The 23,522-nt window shown below is 41.1% G+C and overlaps 1 protein-coding gene across 2 annotated transcripts in view; it reads right to left on the bottom strand.

Moving 5' to 3' along the window:
- The window catches only part of LIMCH1 (LIM and calponin homology domains 1), a 185,639-nt gene that overhangs the window by 106,322 nt on the left and 55,795 nt on the right, over nt 1-23,522 (bottom strand). For both annotated transcript variants that reach the window (XM_074904714.1, XM_074904716.1), the window contains exon 2: nt 11,388-11,458. In XM_074904714.1, coding sequence (XP_074760815.1) covers nt 11,388-11,458 — 71 coding nt within the window. The remainder of the gene's footprint in view (nt 1-11,387; nt 11,459-23,522) is intronic.

Raw genomic sequence — 23,522 nt, 5'->3', positions numbered from 1 at the left:
TTATTAACGTTGAAATGATTGGTTTTCCTCACCTCCTCCTTTTTCTCCCTGAAAAGCACATAGGTTGGGTCTCTGCAATCACTTGAGAGAACAGGGGAGCAGAGTGGGATACACTATTCTAAACGTTCTTTGTGATCACAGTTAATAAAGCTTCTGTTCAACCTGTCCCAAATTGTACTTGTGTTATTACACACTTGGAGTTCCTACATCTCCAACACCACCATAATCGGGAGTAGCAACAAACCCAATGTGAATGACAGTTTTTGGAGTTGGGGGTATTTTCTTGATCTTCTTGCAGTTAAAATCTCTGTAACCCAAGCTCATATAGATTGCTGTACTATTCCTGCCTTCTGTTTAAGGTAGACTCTAACATTATTATGTCCTAAAAATAAATGATAAAATAATATACTTTTATATACAAACAACTTGTTCCCCCTGGATGCACAGAATGGCAAGAAAAGGACCACACATCTCCCTTCCTACAACCATAATTTTATTTCACAGATTGAACATTACTTCTTTTTCCCCAAAGGACTAACCTATCTTTCAGTCTTGCACAGCAGCAACCTTAATAAAACTATTATTTTCCACTCGGCTGCTGCAACAGACAATTTGAGATTTTTTTTTTTTTTTTTGTCAGAGCACTTCTTTCCAAATACTGTAGCTCTGCTGTGATTTCAATGGTCAATCTGCCTATTCTGTCTCAGGATAAAAAGGATATATTAGCTAAAGTATCCCATTTTCTTTATTACTCAAATGTGAATACATCAGGCACCATAACCAATACTGCAGGTGTAGATCAAAAGCTACAGACAATAATAGAAAGTAAAATAAAGAGGTCTTAGTGGAAACCTCAAATGCCAAAGTCCATTCTAAATAAATCTTCAGTATGGCTTATTGAAGCCTCCCTGTGAAATATAGGAGAAGGATAAAATGAGAGGAAGGAAAGGAGCAGGGAATAAACATTTTAGATCACCATTTGGAGTCTAAAGTGGGAGGAAATGGGATGGGGCAAGATGGAAAAGTCTGAGGAAGAAAGGTCTCTATTATTAAAATGATTACCTCCTGTGGGAAACATCACTAAACAGGCTGGCACAAAAAACCCCAGCACTTGTTCACTGCAGAACGTGCCAAAGGGAGATTTCATAGAATCATAGAATCATTCAGGTTGGAAAAGACCCTTGGGATCACCAAGTCCAACCATCAGCCCTACTCTGCAAAGTTCTCTCCTACACCATATCCCCCAACATCTCATCTAAACAACCCTTAAACACACCCAGGAATGGTGACTCCACCACCTCCCTGGGCAGCCTATTCCACTGTCTGACCACTCTATCTGTGAAAATTTTTTTTCCTAATGTCGAGTCTGAACCTCCCCTGTTGCAGTTTAAAGCCGTTCCCCCTTGTTCTGTCACTAATCACCTGTGAGAAGAGACCAGCACCAACCTCTCTACAATGTCCTTTCAGGTAGCTGTAGAGAGTGATGAGGTCTCCCCTCAGCCTTCTCTTCCCCAAACTAAACCGTCCCCAGCTCCTTCAATCGCTCCTCATAGGATTTATTCTCCAGGCCCTTCACCGGCTTCGTTGCCCTCCTCTGCACTCGCTCCAGCACCTCGATATCTCTCCCATATTGAGGTACCCAAAACTGGACACAATACTCCAGGTGTGGCCTCACCAGTGCAGAGTACAGGGGCACTATCACCTCCCTACTTCTGCTGGTCACACCATTTCTAATACAAGCCAGGATGCTGTTGGCTTTCTTGGCACCTGGGCACACTGCTGGCTCATGTTCAGCTGCTTGTCAATTAGAACCCCCAGATCCTTCTCTTCCAGACAGCTCCAGCCACCTCTCCCCAAGCCTGTAGCCATGCAGGGGGCTGTTGTGGCCCCAGGGCAGGACCTGGCACTTGGCCGTGTTGAAGTTCATCCCGTTAAGGCTGGCCCACCGATCCAATCTATCCAAGTCTCTCTGCAGAGCCTCCCTGTCCTCAGGCAGATCGACACTCCCGCTTAACTTGGTGTCATCTGCAAATTTACTGATAATGCACTCTATGTCCTTATCAAGATCATCAATAAAGATGTTGAACAGAAATGGTCCCAACACCGAGCCCTGAGGAACACCACTTGTGACCGGCCACCAGCTGGATTCAGCTCCATTGACCACCACTCTCTGGGACCGTCCATCCAGCCAGTGCTTGACTCAGCAGACCGTTTGCTCATCCAGGCCATGGGCAGCCAGTTTTTCTATGAGAATCCTATGGGGAACTGTGTCAAATGCTTTCTGAAAATCCAGGTAGACAATATCCACAGCTTTTCCCTTGTCCAATAGTCAGGTCACCTTGTCATTTTTCCCAGAGCAGACTGGCTGCTTCTGAATTATTGCCTCATCTAGAGCAACAGTCAAGTTGCCAAAATATTGAGTGGTTTAAGCTTGCTCTGCCACCAACCTGGCTGACAAGCCATACTGTTTATGCAGAATGTTTCAATGGTCGCCTTCACTACACAGTTACTATCTGACCCTGCTTCTCAAAAAAGCCACTGAATACACCTCTTCCTACATAGGTCAATATACACAAACTAAATTTTCTGTGCCAATTTAGGCTCAAATGGAGCATCTGTCTTGATACATAAAGTTTTATCAGCCTGGTGTGTTTCTGTTGAAATACAGGGCAAACAAAACCCCTAACCATTTTGCACTGGCGACCTGGCACAAGGCCTTTGGCCACAGCCCAGGTGAAAGAGTCTGCAGAGGAAATGACACTAACTCACACCTTCTCCTGGCAGCCCCCTACAAGTGCAGTTCCAAGCTTTCTTGCCCCACCAACCCTATTCAAAGGACTTGGCTGCCCTGGGCCTCCTATTCCCAGCCATGTCTCAGGTTAAAGAGCTTGCAGGAGAGAAAACTTGCAGCTCACACCTTCCTCCAGCAGCCCCACTGTATCTGCAGCTCTAGCCTTTGTTCCTCCACCAATCCTAATCCTAACCCTATGCTTATTCCGAAGAACAGTCCGAAGAGTGTCCGAAGACACTCAGACATGACCCCAGTGACCAAGTTCACAAAGAAAACATCTGCAGCCTAAACCTGCCTCTGGACCCATTTCCAGCCCCACTACAGCTGTAGCTCTGGGCTTTGTCACTCTTCCCAGCCCTGAACCTGACCATAATAGCGTGTGTTGACCTGTTAATAAACATTTGTTATTACTTTTCTGTGCCACTCAAAAACCCCTAAGATTTTGTAAAAACCCCCCACGAGTTACCATTCAGAAACACTAGCAACCAGCACATGGCAGAGTACTGTCCTGCCTACTGCACTGCAGACAGCAGAAAAGTCAGGCAGCAGGCAGTCATCAGCATGACCATAACCAGAAGTAGCTCTTTTTCTGCACATAGCTGCACAGCAAGTCTAAGTACCTGCACTATGGACAGGGGAACAATTCCAGCATCTGCTGTCCAACCTCACAGTTATCTCTCAAAATTTCGTATGGAATAACATTACTCTCCCTCCAAAGACAAAACAACTTCACATTCTTCTGGAATCACAAATTTGATAACTTAAATAAGCATCAGAAATCCTGCTGAATGGATTGTTCTAGGACATTAAATTAAATCTTGTCTAAGTCAGGACAATCCTCTGTTCTTCACTTCTCAAAGTGCTCCTGCCACTTTCAGTCCAACATCCACACACCCATCCTCCCTCTCCCCTGCACCAGATACTGGCATGGATTCTTCAGTAGTTAGCTGTTAAATGAAGCACAGTAAGACACCGCATAGAAGATAAAACCTTAGAGCTGCCTTACCTTATGGAAATGACAGGGCATGATGGAAGTGGAAAGCTGCTCCAGCCCTACTCTTATAGGGAGAAGCTAGGTCATTTTCTGCTCCCCCCCCAGCCCCGATAAAAAACATCTCTGATAGGTACGGGAAGAATCAATTGCTCTATTTGCTGCTGTCCCCAAGGCTTGGCATTCCAGGAGATAAGGTATCTCCACAGCACGACAGACAAGCTGAAATCAGTACTAGCCACTGTGTGACTAACCTATTAGACCTTCCTAGGGTTATTTATCACCAGTTAAGAATTTGAAAAACTTCTGCCAGGAAGAGAAGGCGTTTCAGGCAACAGCTGATAAAAGATCTAATGAAAAGCATCAAGACAACTGCCCATGAAATTCTTGCAAGAAAGCGTCAGTTAAGAAAATATTCAAAGGATGGCTGCCAAAACCCAGCCTCCAAAAAGACCTCATTTCTAAGAGGAAATGGAAGTAAAGCACTTTCAGAGAATAAGCTTCAGAAACAGAAAAAAAGAAAGGTTGAAGTGATGTGTGTTCACAGATCAGTCCAGGTTGGAGGGACAGGTATCCAACAGTGCTTTGCTCAAATAACAGATCATATTCCTAAAAAGAAAAGCTGACTAATGACCTGATCTTAAAGTTAAGATTTCATATTTGAGAGTTCAGGAAATTCTATCCACGTAAACTTTCACTGAGACATTTCTCTTTTTAAATTAAGTTTTACAGATTTACATTCTAACAAACACTTTCAGCACTTGATAATTACTAGCCCAGACAGTTTCAATACCCACATATTTTAAACTCATGCTCTAGTGGCAGCTCCAGAATGCCCCGAAATAGTTGAAAAGAAGAGAAAGATCCACTGTTAGTCTTAAAGATTAACAAATCACATCAAAACAGCAGACAATGAAAAGTCAAAATATTTTGTTGCAAAGGAAGTGGTAAAGAAGTTTCAAAATATAGAGATGTTCTTGAGGTCACAAAAATATTTTTGGGAAAACATTCTTGAGTGATTGCTAATGATGGCCACAACATTATTTATTTAGGATCAGATGAACAAGGTGCTTTTATAACAAGAAGGACAGAACTGACTTTGTCCTATAAAGGGCTCACAGTCCAGTCTGATAAGTAGAAGGTGAATAAAGAACTATGCAAATACGTAGCACTGAGAAAACAAGTATGCCAAACACAGGATCGCATGGGTCTTTGCTCTGCCAAAGGCTAAAAATATGAACAAGATAGAGTCCTTGCATAACAGCTCAAGAAAGGCGACAGGGAAGATTGTGTATAAATAGATTCACAAGCTATTTATACAGAACCTACCACCATGACTGACATGAAGAGTGTCCCATGCACCTATAGATTTACGGTTCACACAGTTTTATACCGAGTAGCAATGGCCACAGATAATTGCCCAAAGTACGTATCCAATATAATTTCTTAAACATACACTCTTGGAAAGCTCTTGCAGGATTACCTTACTTTGCACTTGAGCAACACTCCATTTGAATGGGTCAGTGTTCCACAGTCTCTTGCCCTGTCAATTACTAAGCTCCACTGAAAAAACTCTACTATTTACTCTGCTGAGATGCATATTTTCTTAAACATAAATACAAAGACAGGCCATTCTGGCTGTACTCAACCATGCCCCTCAACAGCTACTCTCCTCATGAACATAGTTTAGCATCATGGTTTACGTTACCTTTGACCCCTTACCTAAACCGTACTAATAAATAGTTCTTCATTATTACATGGCAATAAAACTGAAAAGATTAAAAAAACTCTGGATTCATATAAAACTGTTTCAAATGTCCTCACATGAACCTAAATCTTAATGCTTAATGAGCCTTGCGGCCCATCTCTCTAAACTGGAGACAGGCCAAATCCATGACTGATAACATTTTGGCTTTGCAACGCAGAGCCTGAAAACTGCAGAAGAACACCAATCACTTCTCACCTCAAGGCACAGATCACATTCAAAACTTCAAGTATTCCTATGAAACTCAAATACCGTCTTAGTTTCCAGGAACAGGAAATGCAAGCAAAATCTTAATAAGCTTAGTGGCTGGGCATCCACTAACTTCTCCAGTGAGGTATCTGGCAAGACAAGAGTCTCTGCACTATATACTACACAGCCAAGTGCTGAACTGATGCCAGGCCTATACCACTGATAGACAATTAGAATAACATATCTGCAAAATCTACAAAGACGGCTGAGTATTTGTTTTTCCCTACCAGGTCTCCATAAGTGGCACGACAATTTTACGTAAGTGACATTAACTTGCAAGAAGAACTTGATTTTTAAACAGCCAAACAACTGAAACATCATATATACAGTGAAGGCTGTTCTCCATATCTAACAGTGCCACTGACTCAGAAGACAAAGTTTTACTATTCCATAGTATTGCACTTGCACTGATTTGGCACATACCCAGGCCTTGCAGAAAACAGCATTCATGTCAGCCCAAATCTTCGTCAGATGCACTAGAACCATGATGCAAGCCCAAAGAAACTTCGCTCTCTGAGAAAAAGCAGCTCATTCATAACCAGTGACATGAAGAACACCGCAAAAGAGATTTTTTTATTTATAGAAGAAAATTAGTCTCATGACAGAGTAAACGATAATTTCCATTAAGTAATTCTTGACCACAATCACTTTCAGCTCACTCAGACCTATAGCCACACTTTACTTTTCCTTTAAACACTACTGAAATAATCTGTGCACGAGTAACTTCTTACTTTTTTATTTAAAAGTAAAATCTAAAAACTTTCTTGTACTTTTTAAGAGCATATATTCCTAACATGCACAGCTGAAGGGAACTGCCTTTCCTAGATACTGTCCTACAAGAGAAAAAGTGTAAAAATTTTCCTTAATTCGCAGTACGTATCCAATTTTACCAAGAATACTTAAAAGCAATAAAATACATTCATATCTGCTCTTTCAAAAAAAATGAAAAAGTTACAGAGTCAGAGAATCCTGGTTTCAAACAATAAGCCTAGTTTCTGCACATCTTACTAAGCTACATAACACCATGTGCCAATTTACAAAATAAGTGCCTCTAAGAAACAAATAAAAGTTTGTAAAAATGCTCTGAAGTTTGTACCCAGAACTGTGGGATGCAAGTGGCATCCACCTTTAACCACATATGGTTATTCCTCTTTCACATGTTTATTGCCATGATTTCTCAAGGTATGCAGTTAAATATTCATTAGAATTTTCATGCTTGAGAAAAATCAAAGATTTATTATCCTTGCATTTACTGCTGTACATTGATTTACATACATAAAGCAGACACACAGCCAAACTGTTCTACATACAGAACCCAAGGTATTACACACAATCATGACCCTGCTGGACTCCACTGCAAAGCCAAATCATTTCTGCTGATATCTAAATCTGGATTCAGTTTGAGTTTGTTGTTTAAGGTCCTTTAGCCAGGATCCATGCCCCAACTGTTGTAACTCTTACGGTTTGGTCCTACTCCTGACATTAGAGTCTCATTACCACCACTTTCAGGATGGCTGGACTCCTAGCAAATACTGCTTGATTCCAGAGAAAGCTTGAAAGAAAATATGATCCCAATTGTACATCAGAAATGCTCACAGATATATTGGATATATATTATCCTTGAATAGTCACATCAAAGCAAGTAAATAACTTGGATTTCCCAAGTCTCACATCCCCACAGAGACCTCTCTAAATGTTGGATGCCCAGTGTGAAAGAAGGAATCCTGCAGTAGCAGAGTTGGGCAAGGGGAAGTAGGTGACAAGGAGAATGGAAAGGAACTGCTCACCTTAAAAACAAACTTGCAAGAACTTTAGAGCAGTAACAACTGGGCAAGGTTGCAGGACGACATATGCATTTTTGTCTTCAATCAATGGGGCAGGCGGATGGAGACAGCATATACTTTTTCTTTTGCAATCAACTTTCATTCTTATGCCTGAATCCGTAGAATGGGAACACCTAGGCATTGCAACAACCAGATCTAATCTATTTCTGATTAATCTTCTAGGTTCTTATGATATTTGGGTCAAATCTAAATGTTAAAGCAATATAACAGAAAAAAAACCAACAAACCAACAACAAAAATACAAACCAAACCACACACCACCACCCCCCAAAACCCCATGAATATATGCTGGAGCGGAAATTGGGGATTTCTGGTGATATTTCCTGCTACTGGTGGTGTATTCCTGCCTCATGTAGGTTTCCATCATGCCCTAGAAGGACACATTTGCACACCCATGCAGAAGTGTAGCCAGGAAACTCCTCAGTCTTTGCATGCGAGAATTTAATACACAAAGCAAGAATACAGCAAGAATTGCCTCCACCTAGCTATGATGTCCCTTGCTGAAATCACCATCTGCAATGATGTCAGACAGCTATGCTAAAAAGCCATGAACTCATCTCAGACAAACAGAAGTCACAGTCACTGGCTTCTCAGCACAGCTGGGTGAACAATTAGAGACAGAACTGCCAGGGCAACTGCACAAGTGGGCTTTCAAACATCCAGAAAGAAGGAAGGGCTTGTGTTACTCTCATCTGTCAGCTTGCTGCTTTATGGTTGCCTGCATTGTTTAAATATGCTCCTCAGCTCCCAAGTTGCGTGCATCAAGCTGTAAAAGTGTCGTAATGAGGCCAGACCGAGATGCCAGCTGCAGCATGAACACTACTAGAGAGGCAGGTACAAGGCTTGTGGGTGCCTGTGGCTAGCACACGTGTCAGGCTGGTGTTCCATAACATGTCCATCCCAAGAGTCCAACCTTTTGGCATCACACAGTTGTATTAGTTTTCATTTATTAAAATATGTTCATAGTTGCTAGACATGAGTTCATCGTTTATAACCAGTATGGTGACATCTGCCTGAGTTTGCAGGCTCTATATGCCATAGACATCAGGATCAAATGGAGGGAGGCCTGTCATTACTGTGAACTCCAACAATCCTGCTCTAGACATAGACAAAGATTCCCCCTGTGTCATTTTGCACACAGCTAGTCTGCTGTTTGGGGAATGGAACCTGGCATGGTGGTTACCGCCCTTCCCTTCTGCAAAACACCTGCGAATTCAGAAGGTAGTTTGAGACATGTTTGTGACATACAAGGCATACAGGCTGTGTTCCCACTCCTGACATCAGTTTCCATCCAGGTACTGGGATCCCTCAGAACCTGAGCTTGCTTTCAGCCCTCATCACAAAATACAATGTGCAAAGAAAACACTGAAGTAGCAACACAGAAGAAAGCACCACTCCACACTTGCATGGATATCACCCACACAACTGTCCATCTACAAGTTGCCAGTTAATGACACTAGCAGTGAGTACTAGCCTGTGGAGATAAGCTGAGGCAAGTTTAGCTTCTCCCTAAAATTTCAACAAATCAGATAAACCAGACCAAAGGCAGTGAATTCTTCCATCTTCAGAAACCTAAGACAGCTATAATTTCTTTCGTGTCCTCTGAAGCTTATCAGACACTTTGAGATCAGGTTTTCATCAACTGTTGAGGTCAGCTGCAAATGAAAGCACAGCAGATTGAGACAAGGTTAAGAGAAAGCTTGAATACCACTAGATTTTGTTCATGAGTTACCCAGGTAGGTCTCTGATAAACCAGAAAACTCCTGTCTAGAAAGACTATTGCCTGTAGCAGCTTTACTAGCACTTCTTCACTGTAGCACTTCTTCACTGAGCAACTGATAAAAAATTACCTATCAGTGCTTCACTTGCCAAAGCCTGTACTTTTTGCAGATACATTAAGAGTTCTCAGTGCTACACCCCAAATTTCTGAGTTCTTTGTTTTACAGTGGACTTGGAACAAGTGAAGGGCACCCTTTTACTGTTGGTCTCATAATTTGTTCATCATCAGAAAGCCAAACTTGAAGGCTGAATTGGTATCTCTCTGGTTAATGCTCTGTAGCCTAATGGAGTTTTATCCACTAACCAGAGCTGCCAGGAGCAGGATGCAATACAAACATCGTGGCCTCTCAGATTTGAGGTTGAGAGAGATACTTTCAGACTGATTTGCACCGTGACAAGTGGTAAACGAGGACAAGCAATCTGCCCAATATCACAGAACAATTTAGTAGTATAACTCAGTGTTGTCCCTTGACTTGCTTATTACGGTAGCTCACAGCCTCCTGAGAAATACGTATTTATTCATTTCATTAGCAAAATGTTAGTTAAGCTTTCAATCTTAAAGTTTTACAGCATTTAAATCAGACTACTTCTGCTTACTTGCAGATAAGATTACAATCTAATCTTGAAATACACATCCCTTACTTTTCATGCAACACAATTCAACCTTAACATTTAAAGAGCACTGTGAAGTGATTGAGCACACAGTACTTCCCTTGAACACACAGAGGAGAGATGTTGTGCAAAAGGCAACCCTTAAATACAAAGAGGTAAACTACATGATCCTTCCGAGTTACACAACTTTTGATCAACAATAACAACTACTTCCCTCCTCCCAAAGCCACTCCTCAGCAAAGACATGCAACTACAATCAAACTAGATCATATCATTTCCTTTACATTTTTTCCCCCTTTAACAGCTAAAGTTCAAGCTGTCTGATTAATGACACCAGTGAGATATACAACAGTATTTACACAAGTAGGTTTCAAAGCTATTGTAAGCTACCTAGAGTTGAGTTACAGGATATTAGCTCAACTCTACTGGTGAAACAGTTTCCAAGTTCCAGTACCTTTCATAGTATAAAACTTAACCAACCGCTGCAATGGTCCAGCTACACATCTCAGGAGATCTCATTTATAAGTTTCAATATGCATTCAGTTCTGCACGAGCTTCGTCCTTCTGGTGTGCAAAGACAGCTTTTACCAACTTCAGTGACAGCCCTACACACCCAGGGAAAGAAATCAGTCCATAGAGGTGATTCAGATCAGTGGATTCTCTGAAACTCCTGACAACCTGCACGGGATTTTCAAAGAACTATAGGCATTAGGGCACACTTCCAAATTGCTCTTAAAAGTCACCAGCTTTGGCATCTAAGCCCACAACATGCTTTCAGAACACTCTGCCTAAAAGCTAGCTATTAAAACCACAGAGAGAAACGTGCAAAAGCTAACTTGCATCTCTTGTCCAAAAATTACAAAACACATCATTCAAATACACCTTTAGGCAAAATTTAGAGGATGCCTAAGCTTTCCAGGAACTATAAAAGCAGCTGAGTATTGATGGTATTCAGATGGCTAACTCCTGACAGTGTTCAGACCTGGAGTTGGTCCAAAACACCTCACTGTAGCAGAGATGTCTGCAGGCAGGTGTGGAACACCATTTGCCAATCTGTGGTTAACATCTTTAAATAAAAGGAAACCAAAAAGCAAACATCATTTTTACTTTACATAACTCAACTAAGGAGCTAGGGTGGAGTAAATGAAGCACTTTGCAAAACCTGTTTTCTTTAAGCCACATTTCAGTCCTCACCATAACAATACCTTTGGCACTGCAATGATGCTGCAGTGAAATACCAGTGTACACAATGTCAAAACCCACAAAAGGAAACCAACAATTGGACATATTAGATAAAGTTAATTTCAGCTTTAGACAATATTGTATTCAAAGCTCAAAACTATAAGGGTTACTTACTCACACAGAAGAATGCCATTTTCTAATCCAGAACGAAAATCTTTCTCACCAAAACTTCTGCCTGTCACTTGCTGCAAAAGAGTAGGGGGAAACAAGAGTGACATCTATTAGAAAGTGTGCTTTACAAGAGCAGTTCATAACATTCAGTTAAAGCATCTGCTGCATAGGAAACATCTGAGCTCTACCCGCCTTGCCAAAGGACCAAGTTGTGTCCATCAACCAGTTTCCTCCTTCCTGTTTCACTGAGCTATTTAACACACAGAACAAAGTATTTGCTCTGGCCAGTGCAATTGCAGATTGTAACAGAGTTGTTTTCTAGAAGTGAAAAACAAAAACAACAAACCAAGAACTACAATGAAATCTCCAGAATATTTTAAAAATTTTATTTTATAGTGTTTTGAATTTTAAAACTATTACATTCAGACAAACTACGTATTTTTACTGCACTACTACATCCTTCTGGTGTGCAAAGACAGCTTTTACCAGCTTCAGTGAAAAACCTGCACACCCAGGGAAAGAAGAGGTGATTCAGATCAGTGGATTTTGCACCATGTTGAAAAATCTTGTACCAGGCTTGAATTTTTTGCCTTTAACCTATCAGGTTTATAGAATAAGCAAAGGCAACTGGAAGTGCTTGCAGGAGTTACAGCCCTTCAGACACACCCCACAATACTCCTGGTCACATTAAATGATATTTCACATCATGAAGTCAACTGTGAGCATGAATACAAACTCAGTGGAAGCTAAGGTTCAGGTATCTACTCACAGTCCTGCCAGGGGTGCTTGGACCAGGAGGTACATTCTACACTATGAGCTCTTAAACCAGTCTGTGCTGCTTAGAGCTGGACCATCTAGGAACCGTCTAGGAATCCCAATCTCGCCTGAGGGTGCCGGATGCTACAAGCATGACTGAACCCCTGTTTATGACTCACTACCATGTTGACAATGGCTTGCCATTCACCCTCAAATCATTCTCAACAGATGACGTGTTCAGTTAAAAGTAAAGAATACTTTTTATTACTACCAACAAATATGTAAAAATAGTTGCTATGTTTAGAGAGCACTGAACAGAAACAAAACAAAGCAAAAAAGAGCCTGCCTAGTTTTTAATTGTCCTCCAGGAGGTCTTCTCTCTACCCAGCCAAAACATTTACTGGACGCTTATAGAGTTCTCATGGCTTGCATCCAATCTTTCAGTAAGACCCTTGCTCTGGGCGTTGCTTCAACCACAGAGAATAGTGACTTGGGGACACATCTGTCCTTATGTCCCCATTTTCTCCTTGCTGTTCCATTCAGATACAAGACTCTTCCCCTCCCAGTTTCCTGTCATAAAGACAGCAATTTATAAAAACTGACAAGTTTGGCACTTTCCCACGGGATTAGCGAATGCACCAGCTTCACAAATGCTGGTTATAGCTATGCACTGTCATAGAGAAGAACACTTTTTTAGAATTGAAGTGCAAATGCAGAGCCTAAAACATAATCCCCCACTTAATTGTAAACATATTTGTTTTTTTCAATGTGAAGAACCTCTCCCAGCAAAGTGGTATGACAGCATGCAAACTTTAACCCCCCCATACTCTGAAAATGTGTATCATAAATACATCAGTTGACAATCATATTTTATGCAAATGCATAAAACAGAACAAGGCACTGTGTTGCCCTTAAACCTCAGAAGAAACCAGATTTTATTTGCCAGTAGTAAGTGACCTCTAGTAATTTAAACTATCTCTAATCAAAGTAAATAATCTCTAATCTTGATCTGTGGGGACAAAGGGAAATCATGACAATAAAAACCACTAGCATTTGGGATAAATGATAGATGGAGCGTGTCAAAACTGACTTTTATTTCATCCACAGAATGAAGTACAGTACAGAAAGGAGTAGGAAGAGCTATTTCATAACGGCCTGACTCAGTTTTTTTCATCTATGCAGAAAAAAAAAAAAAACACAAAACAACAGTAATCTTATTTCACTCCTCGACACCAAATGTTCCAGCTATAGAAGACAGTCTTTTTATGTGTTCATTAAGCACTACCATTCACCAGAGAGCAGTACTGCAACTGTTAACACAATTCAGGTAAAAATCTACCTGCCAAAAGCTGTCATCTGAGTATCGCTGTCATTACTGCTGATGTAGGAAGGTTTCATACATAATTTCTGGCTGCACAAATAAAAACATGAAATGCAACTGCACAGCTGGAACAACAATTCATCCAGCAGCGAGAGGTACAACAGAAACTGACAGGAGGTGAGGAAAGACAGGAAGGTCCAGGAACAGGGCATCTCTGTTTGAAAAGGAACTGGAAGTAAATGAGGCATGGAAAGGTTTATGCCTATTCTAGATGATCCAGCCACAGAGGGGAAACATTAATCAGCTACAAGTCTCCTGATTTACCCAATTAAAATGCAAGAACAGTTCAACAGAGAAGGGCTAGAAACTAAAAATAAGCATGAAGATGACACTATAAATGACAAAGGTAAACCCAAAAGGGAACTGAGAGGAGCAAGAAGCCAGGTCCACCTTTTCCAGAGGAAATCAGAGCTCAGTTTTTTGGCATACGCACACATACACATGTGCATGCACACACAAATACACCTCCCTCTGCTGAGGCCACTTTGGGCCATACCCTCAACAACAACTACAGCAGGCCCACAAGCCAGCCTTGTGAACATTGCTGAGACAATAACCTTTGCTCAGCACATCGACAGCGGGAGGAGCGAGGATTTAAAGTGACTTCAAGCAAAAGGATCGGCACTCTCATATTTGCAGAATCCCACGTAGCTAATTGCATGCTAAAGTTTGCCCAAACCCATGTAAAAAGGAAAGCATGTGCATTAGGCATGGTATCACAAAACTATTGCATGTATCACAGGACAGTGTTCATGTTGTTAATCTAACACTGGTCTGTTTCTACTGGTTTATCTTCTTTTATCTTTGGAAAAAAGCATCCAATTTGACAAAATCATTGACATACAAGGACTAGAGGGTAGCATTTACAGTGCTTCTACTGAGTTTTACTGGACAAAAGAAAATTGTACATCTGCAGCCAGGTAAAGAAAACTGGGAAATGGAGGAAGATATCTTCAGCCCATCAGCTTTCATATTGCAGAGACATGGTGTTCAGAACTGAACCTGTGCAAAAACAGTCATGGGCAAATGCAACGTAGCCTGTACCCTGCACTGCTGCCTTCAGGAGAGGGGGGAAGGGAGGAAAGCAACACCAAAACCCAGTGAAGATGTTAACTAAGAGAACATTAAGACCTGGTATTTTTTTTGCAAGGCCCTCTCTAGACCACCTCGTCTTAGATGCTTTCAAATCACAACTCCATCTGCTACCTAGCATCATGCCCACATCGCTGGTACAGATCAGCCCACTTTAGGCAGTACAGAAGGAAGCAGGATACATGAAAGAGTTCCCTATTCACTGCTGCAATTCCAGCACACTAATTCTCTACAGTGCAAGGGTACCAATGTCAGAACGAAGCACCTTAAAGACAAAACACAAGTTGTATCCTGCTAATGTTTAATAAAAAAGCCTGCCACTTCTTTAGTAAGTTCTATAAAGCTGGGAGGAAAAGAGCTGCCTTTCCATATCATACTGTAAATTAAAAATAGAGAACAGAAGTGAAACAATATAATTTATTATTGACTTTCATTTATATGAGGAGGAGTTGTTTTTATTCATCATCTGGACAATATTTTCTTCTTTGTAAAAAGCTACAAGTGTTTCCAACCAGGGCAATTATTTGACTGCCGGACACATGTATCAGTTTCACTGCCACTTAACAACCCAGAAAATGAACCTAAAATGAATAATAAAAGTTTTTCCGAAAGCAATATTAGCAGACTCAACCACAGAACACTGACTTTCTATCACAGGCTTATGGCAACAACTTTAATATGTATTTACACACAGTAATACTTCTTATATACAGTATTAATGCTGATTAACTCCTTTGTTCTTTGCAGTTACACATGCCACTAAATTTATGTCATCAAGGATGGCTGTCATCCAGCCACTAACCAGTGCCATATTAACACAACTCTATTTTCACTAAGCTTCAGTTCACATTGTTTTTCTTGCGTTTTGAATTGCTGCTAGTGCTTCCTGAGATGGAGCTTGCAAAGCCTCTGGTGTCAAAACAGCTTAAGGGCATGAAAAAGAAAAGGTGACAAATTAGTGAGCAGATGCGTGCCTCAGGTAAAATTTATCACAGCCAAGAAGATATAAGTAGCTGAATAAACACTAAGTCATCAGGGACAACACTTTGAAAATAGTTAGCTTCATTTGCTATGTGAACAACTGAAAATATCATGTAAACCAGTGAATAAAGATATAGACACAGCAGGGAGAAGTCTTTGTTACTCATTATGCATTTTGGAGAGCTTGTGAGGCATGACAGCAAGAAAAGAAAGATTTTCAGAAAGTTTGGTAGGTTGTTAATTTCTTTGTATGTGGGTACTCTGCATTTCCATTTTGTGCAACCACTATTCTCCCCTATATAAATTTCACTTAAATGAAAAAAGCACACCCTGATACTTCATTAGAAAACATACTGCTTTTACTTCAGGGAGATGTAAAAGTAAGGCTTAAACTGTAATAACCACAGGTATGTAAATAGAAAGCATTGGATCATATAAGCACCAGGGAACACAAACCACCAAAAGAAGCACAACAGTCTTTAGGGCATCAGGATTTGGTGCCGCCGGAGTAATGAATTTCTACTTGTCATGGTTTGAGCTCAGAGGGCACCTGAACACCACACAGGTTCCAATCCTGCTGACTACAGCTGGAGCCTAACAGCTCTGCACTTTTAGTCAGTAGAGCATGAGACTCTTAATCTCAGGGTCATGGGTTTGTATCCCACGTTGGTTGACTGAGGCCTCGCACATGGCAGGTGAGAATTCTACTACGGAACCACCAAAAAATCCAGCACCAAAACACCCCTGCCACGCACATTACTTCTTCAATTCTGATATATCATTTCAGCTAATCACACGAATATGCAAGTTAAACTCCTTTTCCATGTAGCATAGACAAGAGATTTCTGAACTTAACAACCCTGACAAATTTAGATCCAGCTCTACATTTGCAGACCAGAATTGTACCACATTGCTACTGCTGTGCAATGACACTTGGGAGACCATTCACCAGGTTCTACCATGTATTGCTCATGCGATTCTTCGATCTGTCTGCAAAAGTGGGCACAATGCATCATCTAGGCATGAGCTTCTCTCTCTTACTCCACAGCAGAGGGATTTAAATTGCTAAAATCATAGCAATATAAGCCACTTCTGAACAACTTTATTACAAATATTAAGAAGACAGTTGCTTTAGTACAGCCAAACTTCAAGACTGCATGAATGGAGCTTTACAAGAGCAACAAACACCGGTCTAGGCATACCTATCTTACAGGAAAACTGAATGTGCACTCTGCACAGAGCTTTCCAAGGCATTACAAGTACTGAGGTAATTTACTAATGAAATCAATAAAAGGGCAAACAACTGAAATATCTACAGTGTGTATTTCTACTCTCAAGGACAAAGCCAGCATGAGCTCAGAATGACTAACGTGGCCAGCAATGAACCCCTGAAATTCTGTGATATGGAACTTGAAAATTTAAAGAACGCATGGCAGGAAGGGGGGAAGATTTCACACTTGCATAGAAGATTAATCTCCAAAGAAAGCACTTTGTTTATTTTTATACATTATGTATTTTATATACCATAAATATAAGAATTACAAACATTTATTTTATATAATGATAATATTTATAATTAAAATATAAATATATTTATAATAAAAATAATAGAAATAAATATATAGATAAATAAAATTATATATAATATTCCACTTTCTGATCACTTAAGTTTAATTGCAATTTGCAAAGTTAAGTAGCTGTGCTGAAGTCCCATTTGTTCTTTTCCTCTGGCTATTCACACTTGTACTATTCTTTAAAGAGCCAGGGAGATGATTCACTCTTTTTCACACTTCATAGGAACTCGATTTTTTCTAGCAACAATAGAATAAAATAGGGGACAGCACATTCTCCTCCATTTGCTTTAAATTCCCTTCTGCCACACTGTCAGTTGGGTTAGCTGACAGTTTGGTGACAACATATAGCATGGGAGAACCACACTCACTGATACAAACATATTACCAACTCCTTTGGTTGACTCAATTCTAAATCCTCACTAAAGGAATTATTTCTTTACTACAGGATGCTAGTCAGTGCCTTTTGTTTTCCATGAAGGAGCAACAACTAAAAAAACTTTTTTCTTTTCTGATCCTTTGCATAGTTTAGTGAGGACATGATCCTATGAATGGACACATGCAGTTATATTTAATATTGTCATGCTTTAACCCCAGTTGTCAGTTAAGCACCACACAGCCGCTCACTCACTCTCCCCCAGCGGGATGGTGGAAAGAATCAGAAGAGTAAAAGTGAGAAAACTCGTGGGTTGAGATAAAGACAGTTTAATAGGTAAAGCAAAAGCTGTGCACACAAGTAAAGAAATCGTTCACCACTTCCCACTGGCAAGCAGGTGCTCAGCCATCCCCAGGAAAGCAGGGCTCCATCACATGTAACGGTTACTTGGTAAGACAGACACTGTCGCTTTGAACCTCACCCCCTTCCTTCTTCCCCCAGCTTTATATGCTGAGCATGACATCATATGGTATGGAATATCCCTCTGGTCAGTTGGGGTCAGCTGTCCTGGCTGTGTCCCCTCCCAGCTTCTTGTGCACCTCTGGCCTAATCGCTAATAGAGTGGTATGAGAAGCAGAAAAGGCCTTGACTCTATGTAAGCACTGCTCAGCAGTAATTAAAACATCCCTATATTAACAACACTGTTTCCAGAACAAATCCAAAACATAGCCCCATACTGGCTACTATGAGGAAAATGAACTCTATCGCAGTCAAAACCAGCACATTCTCTAGCCCTTATTCCGTATCATTTATGTCACACTCAGGTCTCACACTATCCTTCCCATCCTTGATATACTACACAGATATAATTTCCTTAGTCTATGGACCACCCCTGTAAAATGTCTATAAAATGCCCATAAAATGTCCACAAACGTTCACAAAATGTCCATTGAGTTCATTTAGTCTATGACTTTGGGCTCCATTGGTTATGATGGTCACTCAGGGCAGGAGAGATGGTGTGTTGTGTGGAGTTATTGGGCACCAAAGCCAGCTCAGCTCAGGTTGGGTCCCTGCTGCACTTGCACTCCTTCTTGTAAGATTTGTCCTCCCTCCACTAGTTCAGGTTGTTCCTGCTATAGCAATTCCTATGGCATGCAACTCAAATCCCAGGTTACAACAATTTAAAGGTACTTCCATTACAGCCTCCACCCCTGGTCCCTTTGGGCCAGGTTATAGGGTTTAATACTGCAATAAACTCCTTCCCTTGCTTCTCTTCTGGCTAGCAACAAGGGGTTCCTGCTATAGTAATCAGCATAACGTGCAACTCAAACCCTGGGTTACAACAATTTAAAGATATTTCCATTACAGTCTCCACCTCTAGTCTCTTTGGACCAGACCATAGGATCTAACATTCAATGAACTTGTCCCCTTGTCCCTGCTCTGGCTTGGACTTATCCACAGACTTAGGGGTGTACCTGCTCCAAGTAGAGCTGTATCTATGAGCTACAGTCTCTCCAGAGCTATACCTGCTGTAGAATAGGCTTATCATCAACCACAGTTGCTTTGAGGTGCACCTGTTGCAGCACAGCCTTCTCCATGGGCCTTCAGACATATACCTGCTCCAGCATGGCCTTATGCACAGCCACAGTCCCTTCAGAAGTAAACCTGCTCCAGCATGCCTTTACCCACATAACTCCACCCCAGCCAAAACCAGCACAAATGTGTAGACTAAAAGAACAGGTTCAGTTAGTACTTCATTTAGAAAACATGACAAAAGAAATACAGAAAGGAAGAGTAAAACAAATGCACTACCGGACAGAAATTTCCACTCCAAGCTTCCACCACCCCTGTTCTTCCTATTAAACAAGAATTTACCAAGAAGATGACGAGCTCCACTTATACTCGAGAAAATCCCAAACCAACTCTGAACTGCTACAGAGCAACACTACTCTGTTGACTCAGGTCTTGAGTTTAGCAGGTCTTTGACAACACCCCCACAATGTTTTCATATAGACCAACAGAGGGAAGAGATCAGCCTCTGAGCATCTGCATTACAATTCTGCCTGCTGAAAGGCAAAGACATGACGGGAGAAGACAACTGCAAGCAAACAAGGCTTAATTGCTACTGATAAAGCACAGACATCACTATATTCCTCCTTTCTCCATTAACATACCACTGCCATCAGCAGCTATTACCTGCCTACGGCTTTAAACCTAAGTCTGGGAAAATTTCGTGCTTACTAATCCTGCCCGTCACCAGTGCTTTCCACACTGAAATTCTGCTTTGCTAACAGTAGTATTATACACACAGGGTTGCCATACGTTGTTTGAATTTATGATCTTGCAGAGCCCCGCACATTTCTGCCAGGACATCTGTTAGCATAATCCTGTTTGGCTGGCAAGCTGCTAAGAAGTGTTAAAATTTCATGATAAAGTCAGCCTCCTTTTTCATCTCCCTCCCTAGTGCTGTTTGTATACATTCCCAGGTGCATTGCCAAACGTTGCAGCCTTCCGTTTGGGGTGGGGTGACGCAGAAAACATTTCATTCAAGGTTGAACAGTTTGTGGATAAAGAGAGAAAAGAGCAGCAAGATAGAACTTAAAAGTGACTTCCACCAGACTTGGCTACAGCACAAGCCCTGAAAGCTTCATCTAGCAGTAGGTCATCGGTTACATCAAATTTGTATTTGATTTGCAGTAAATTGGTACTGCATCATTGTTTTACATGTAACTAGATTCTTATCTGTACTTCAAGCAGTATTATCAAAATTAGATGCCAGATGACAGACATGACAGAATACCCTAAGATACCTGGTTTTAATCAGTGGTTCAATTTAGGGTTCTTTTTATTGCTGAAACAAAAAAAAGAAAAAAATAAGGTTTCTATGAGAAAAACTTATTTCCTGTACTGTGAGATCCATCATCTCTTTGTTAGTTTTAATGTGAATTAAAGGAAGAGGGGGTTGTAATCTGCTGCCATAAATTTATCAGTCAAATGTTCATCCTCCTTCTTGACTGGGGAGAAGGAGGAATGAAGCATTATCTCAGGAAAATAACTTGTATTTGATGGAAGCTACATCTTACCGTAACGATATGTTCTTTAGCTGTGTACTCTTTTCTGTAAAAACAAGACCCATGCAGACAGTCAGAGGAGCAGAGATCAGGATTAGCATGTATGATGTGGAGCCAACAAGTACAACACACCAGAAAACATGAGTGCAGAATGCACCTCCTCAATCTGAAGCCCTCATTTAATTTAGTCCGGGCTGTCTGGACAGCCTGGCCTCACTCCTTTACACCATCTGAAGGAAGCTCCCTGTTTGGCTGCCCCTTTTCCTAATGCACAATCTATTGAGCTCAGGGTCAACCAGTTACTTGATGGTAGTTCCTGCACGTTTGGAAGGTAGGAGGAGCAAATGACTAATAATTACTAGCTAACATGAACACCTTTTCCTAAGGTTTTATTTTCCTACCCAACTAGGCTAAACAAGCAGTCTGCTCATTGAAAAATGAAAGGCTAATTAAAATTATTATGAATTTTCCAACCTCTTTAGTATAATTCCCTGGGGCTTGCCATGGACAAACACCTGCACTGCCTTCTGTTACCCCTCTTTAGTTGCATACAGAAAAAAAAAAAATGTATACAGGGAGTTACTCTCAAAAGCAGTAACTATTGATTTAGCCCTTATTATTTCCCTAACATGATTCTTCTTCACGCTGGAATCAGTGCTGATGGAAGGAGATAACTCAAGGTCTGGCTACAGAACTCAGAGTAGCTGCAGACCAACACATGTCAGCCTCACATATTATAACCAAGCCAAAGATTTTTTAGCAAAGGCCAGGAGAAACTTTTTCTTTTGCCTCAGGTTGATTACACTAGCAACTATCCAGCAAAACAGGAAACTGGGTTTCTGGCCATCTCTAAAAGAGCAAAGAATTAGAATAGACATTGTTTTATCCTTTAACTCCTTTTTCTAGTTGCAATAACCCATGGTCTCGAAGAACTGCTCCTCTGAAACGCATGCTACATTGCATCATCTACATGTTGAAACTGAAGTATCTGCTAATAAAACACTATTTTCTCTCCTCCAGCTTTAGAAAGTTTAGACAGTCCTGTATCAGAAGTGTTAAAGCTCTGTCAACTAATTACAGCTGCAGAGGCAGAGCAAAACACACGCAGCAGACTCCTCACAGAGCCCAACGTCTTGTCTCACCCCCAAAGCAATGAAGAGATCAACAGCTCTGTAGGAGATGATGGGATCACTGCAGTATCTAGATCTGGTTAATTCCTACTCTACACTGCTCTAACCCATTTAACATTATTGTTGCATGCATGTTTTATAAGACCACTGAGCTGCTGCTTCTTGGATGAGCAAATTTTTGACACCAGCACGTTGCTTTTTGCCCGTAATGCATATCTTGGCAGACAACTTTAAAACTGCATACATTTAAAGCTGGACAGAGACAGGAATACAAACATACAAGAAGCTCATAAGTTTGAGAAGCCCAACACCAGAAGCGCTTCAGCTTGTCATTAACCACTCTCAACAGAGAGACTACCAAAGCTCAGTACTATTATTGAGCTTTTGCAATGAAAAACATCTCGTTGGAGACACCAGCTTTCCTTTTTGAAGAAATTAGGTGTTCACTTGAGCAAACCATAACTGAATTTAGCCAGCTATTTAAAGATGACACAATGTCTTTGGGTCTCAGTGGAGCCTCTGAAATGCCAATGATGAGCATCACTAGGCACCAGTCTACCTTGAAGCTTTTAAATTTAATGTCATCAAGTCATATCAAGACAAGTCCCATTTACAGTCTGTGTAATTTAAATATATATATATTAAAAAGTACAGCTCAACAAGTCATTTTAACACCTGGTTCTCCAGACAATAAGCCTAGAGGCCCAGAGCAAACAATGCAGGAAGATGTCTATGGGGAGTAAGTCACTTCATACAGACACCACTGAAAAGCATAATTCTATCTACTGTCAATATAACTTTGCAAAACTTTGCGCCTTTCAAATAAAAGGGAAAGCAGAAAAAACCCAACACTTTTGAGAGCAATATCTGAGCTCCTTGGATGTTTCCTTCAAACTCAGGATTGTCACTTGGCACATTCTCCAGCAGGAGCAGAGCTGCATGCCACAGCTTTGCAGTCACTTGCAAACAAACCTCAGATCTACCAGATTCTAAACACGAAAAAAATGTGCATTTTTCTTAATTCTGTGATTTTTGAAAAAGTGATCCACTTCCCTGCAGAAAGAAGGCTAACCTTAATTCAGTCATATACTTTTGAAGCCTTCATTAATAACTCTTTGGAAGTACATCTGTTTTGTTCCTGCCTCTATAGACACAGAGTTAAGGAAAAGCATTCATACTCTGAATGCTTTTCCAGCTAAGCCAGTTTTTAAACACCATTTGGCCACTAAGTAAGGGTGGAGCTATATTCCTAGTTCTGTCAGGGAGCAGCAAGGGCCATCTGCTCCCTAAGGGCGGGTGAGCCGGAGCTGGGAGATGAGGGTGGCTCCAGCACAGGCTGTATTCTCACCGATGGGACACAGTCTCACAGGGCATGAACTGACAGGTAAAGCCAGGAGTTACTGGTAATAAGGCCAATTCATGGCATCAGAAATGGCAAAGTGATGAACTGGGTCTGGGGTCTGTCCAGGGAGTCCAGTCAGGAGCAAAAGGAGGGGCCAGAGATAGGACTGGAAACAGCGCTACGACGTGGGTCCAAAGTTCATCCAGGAGCCAGAACCAAGGACAAGGAACGGACACAACCTACAACATTTACAAGGGGTCCATCCAGGAGACAAGGTACCTACAGCATTATGTTGCACACCAACAGCAATGGCTCCAGATGCACCAAATCTAAAGCCATGACAAACCTGACCAAGGAGCAAGAAATAGAACAAGCAGCCAGAAGGCTTGCTCTGCAAATGCCATCTCTGCTGCCAGATAGATACTCAGACCTCCAGAT

The sequence above is a fragment of the Athene noctua genome, chromosome 4, assembly GCF_965140245.1.
Source record: "Athene noctua chromosome 4, bAthNoc1.hap1.1, whole genome shotgun sequence".
NCBI classification, from domain to species: domain Eukaryota; kingdom Metazoa; phylum Chordata; class Aves; order Strigiformes; family Strigidae; genus Athene; species Athene noctua.
Note: the sequence above shows the minus strand (reverse complement) of the source record. Positions and strands in the feature narration are given on the sequence as shown.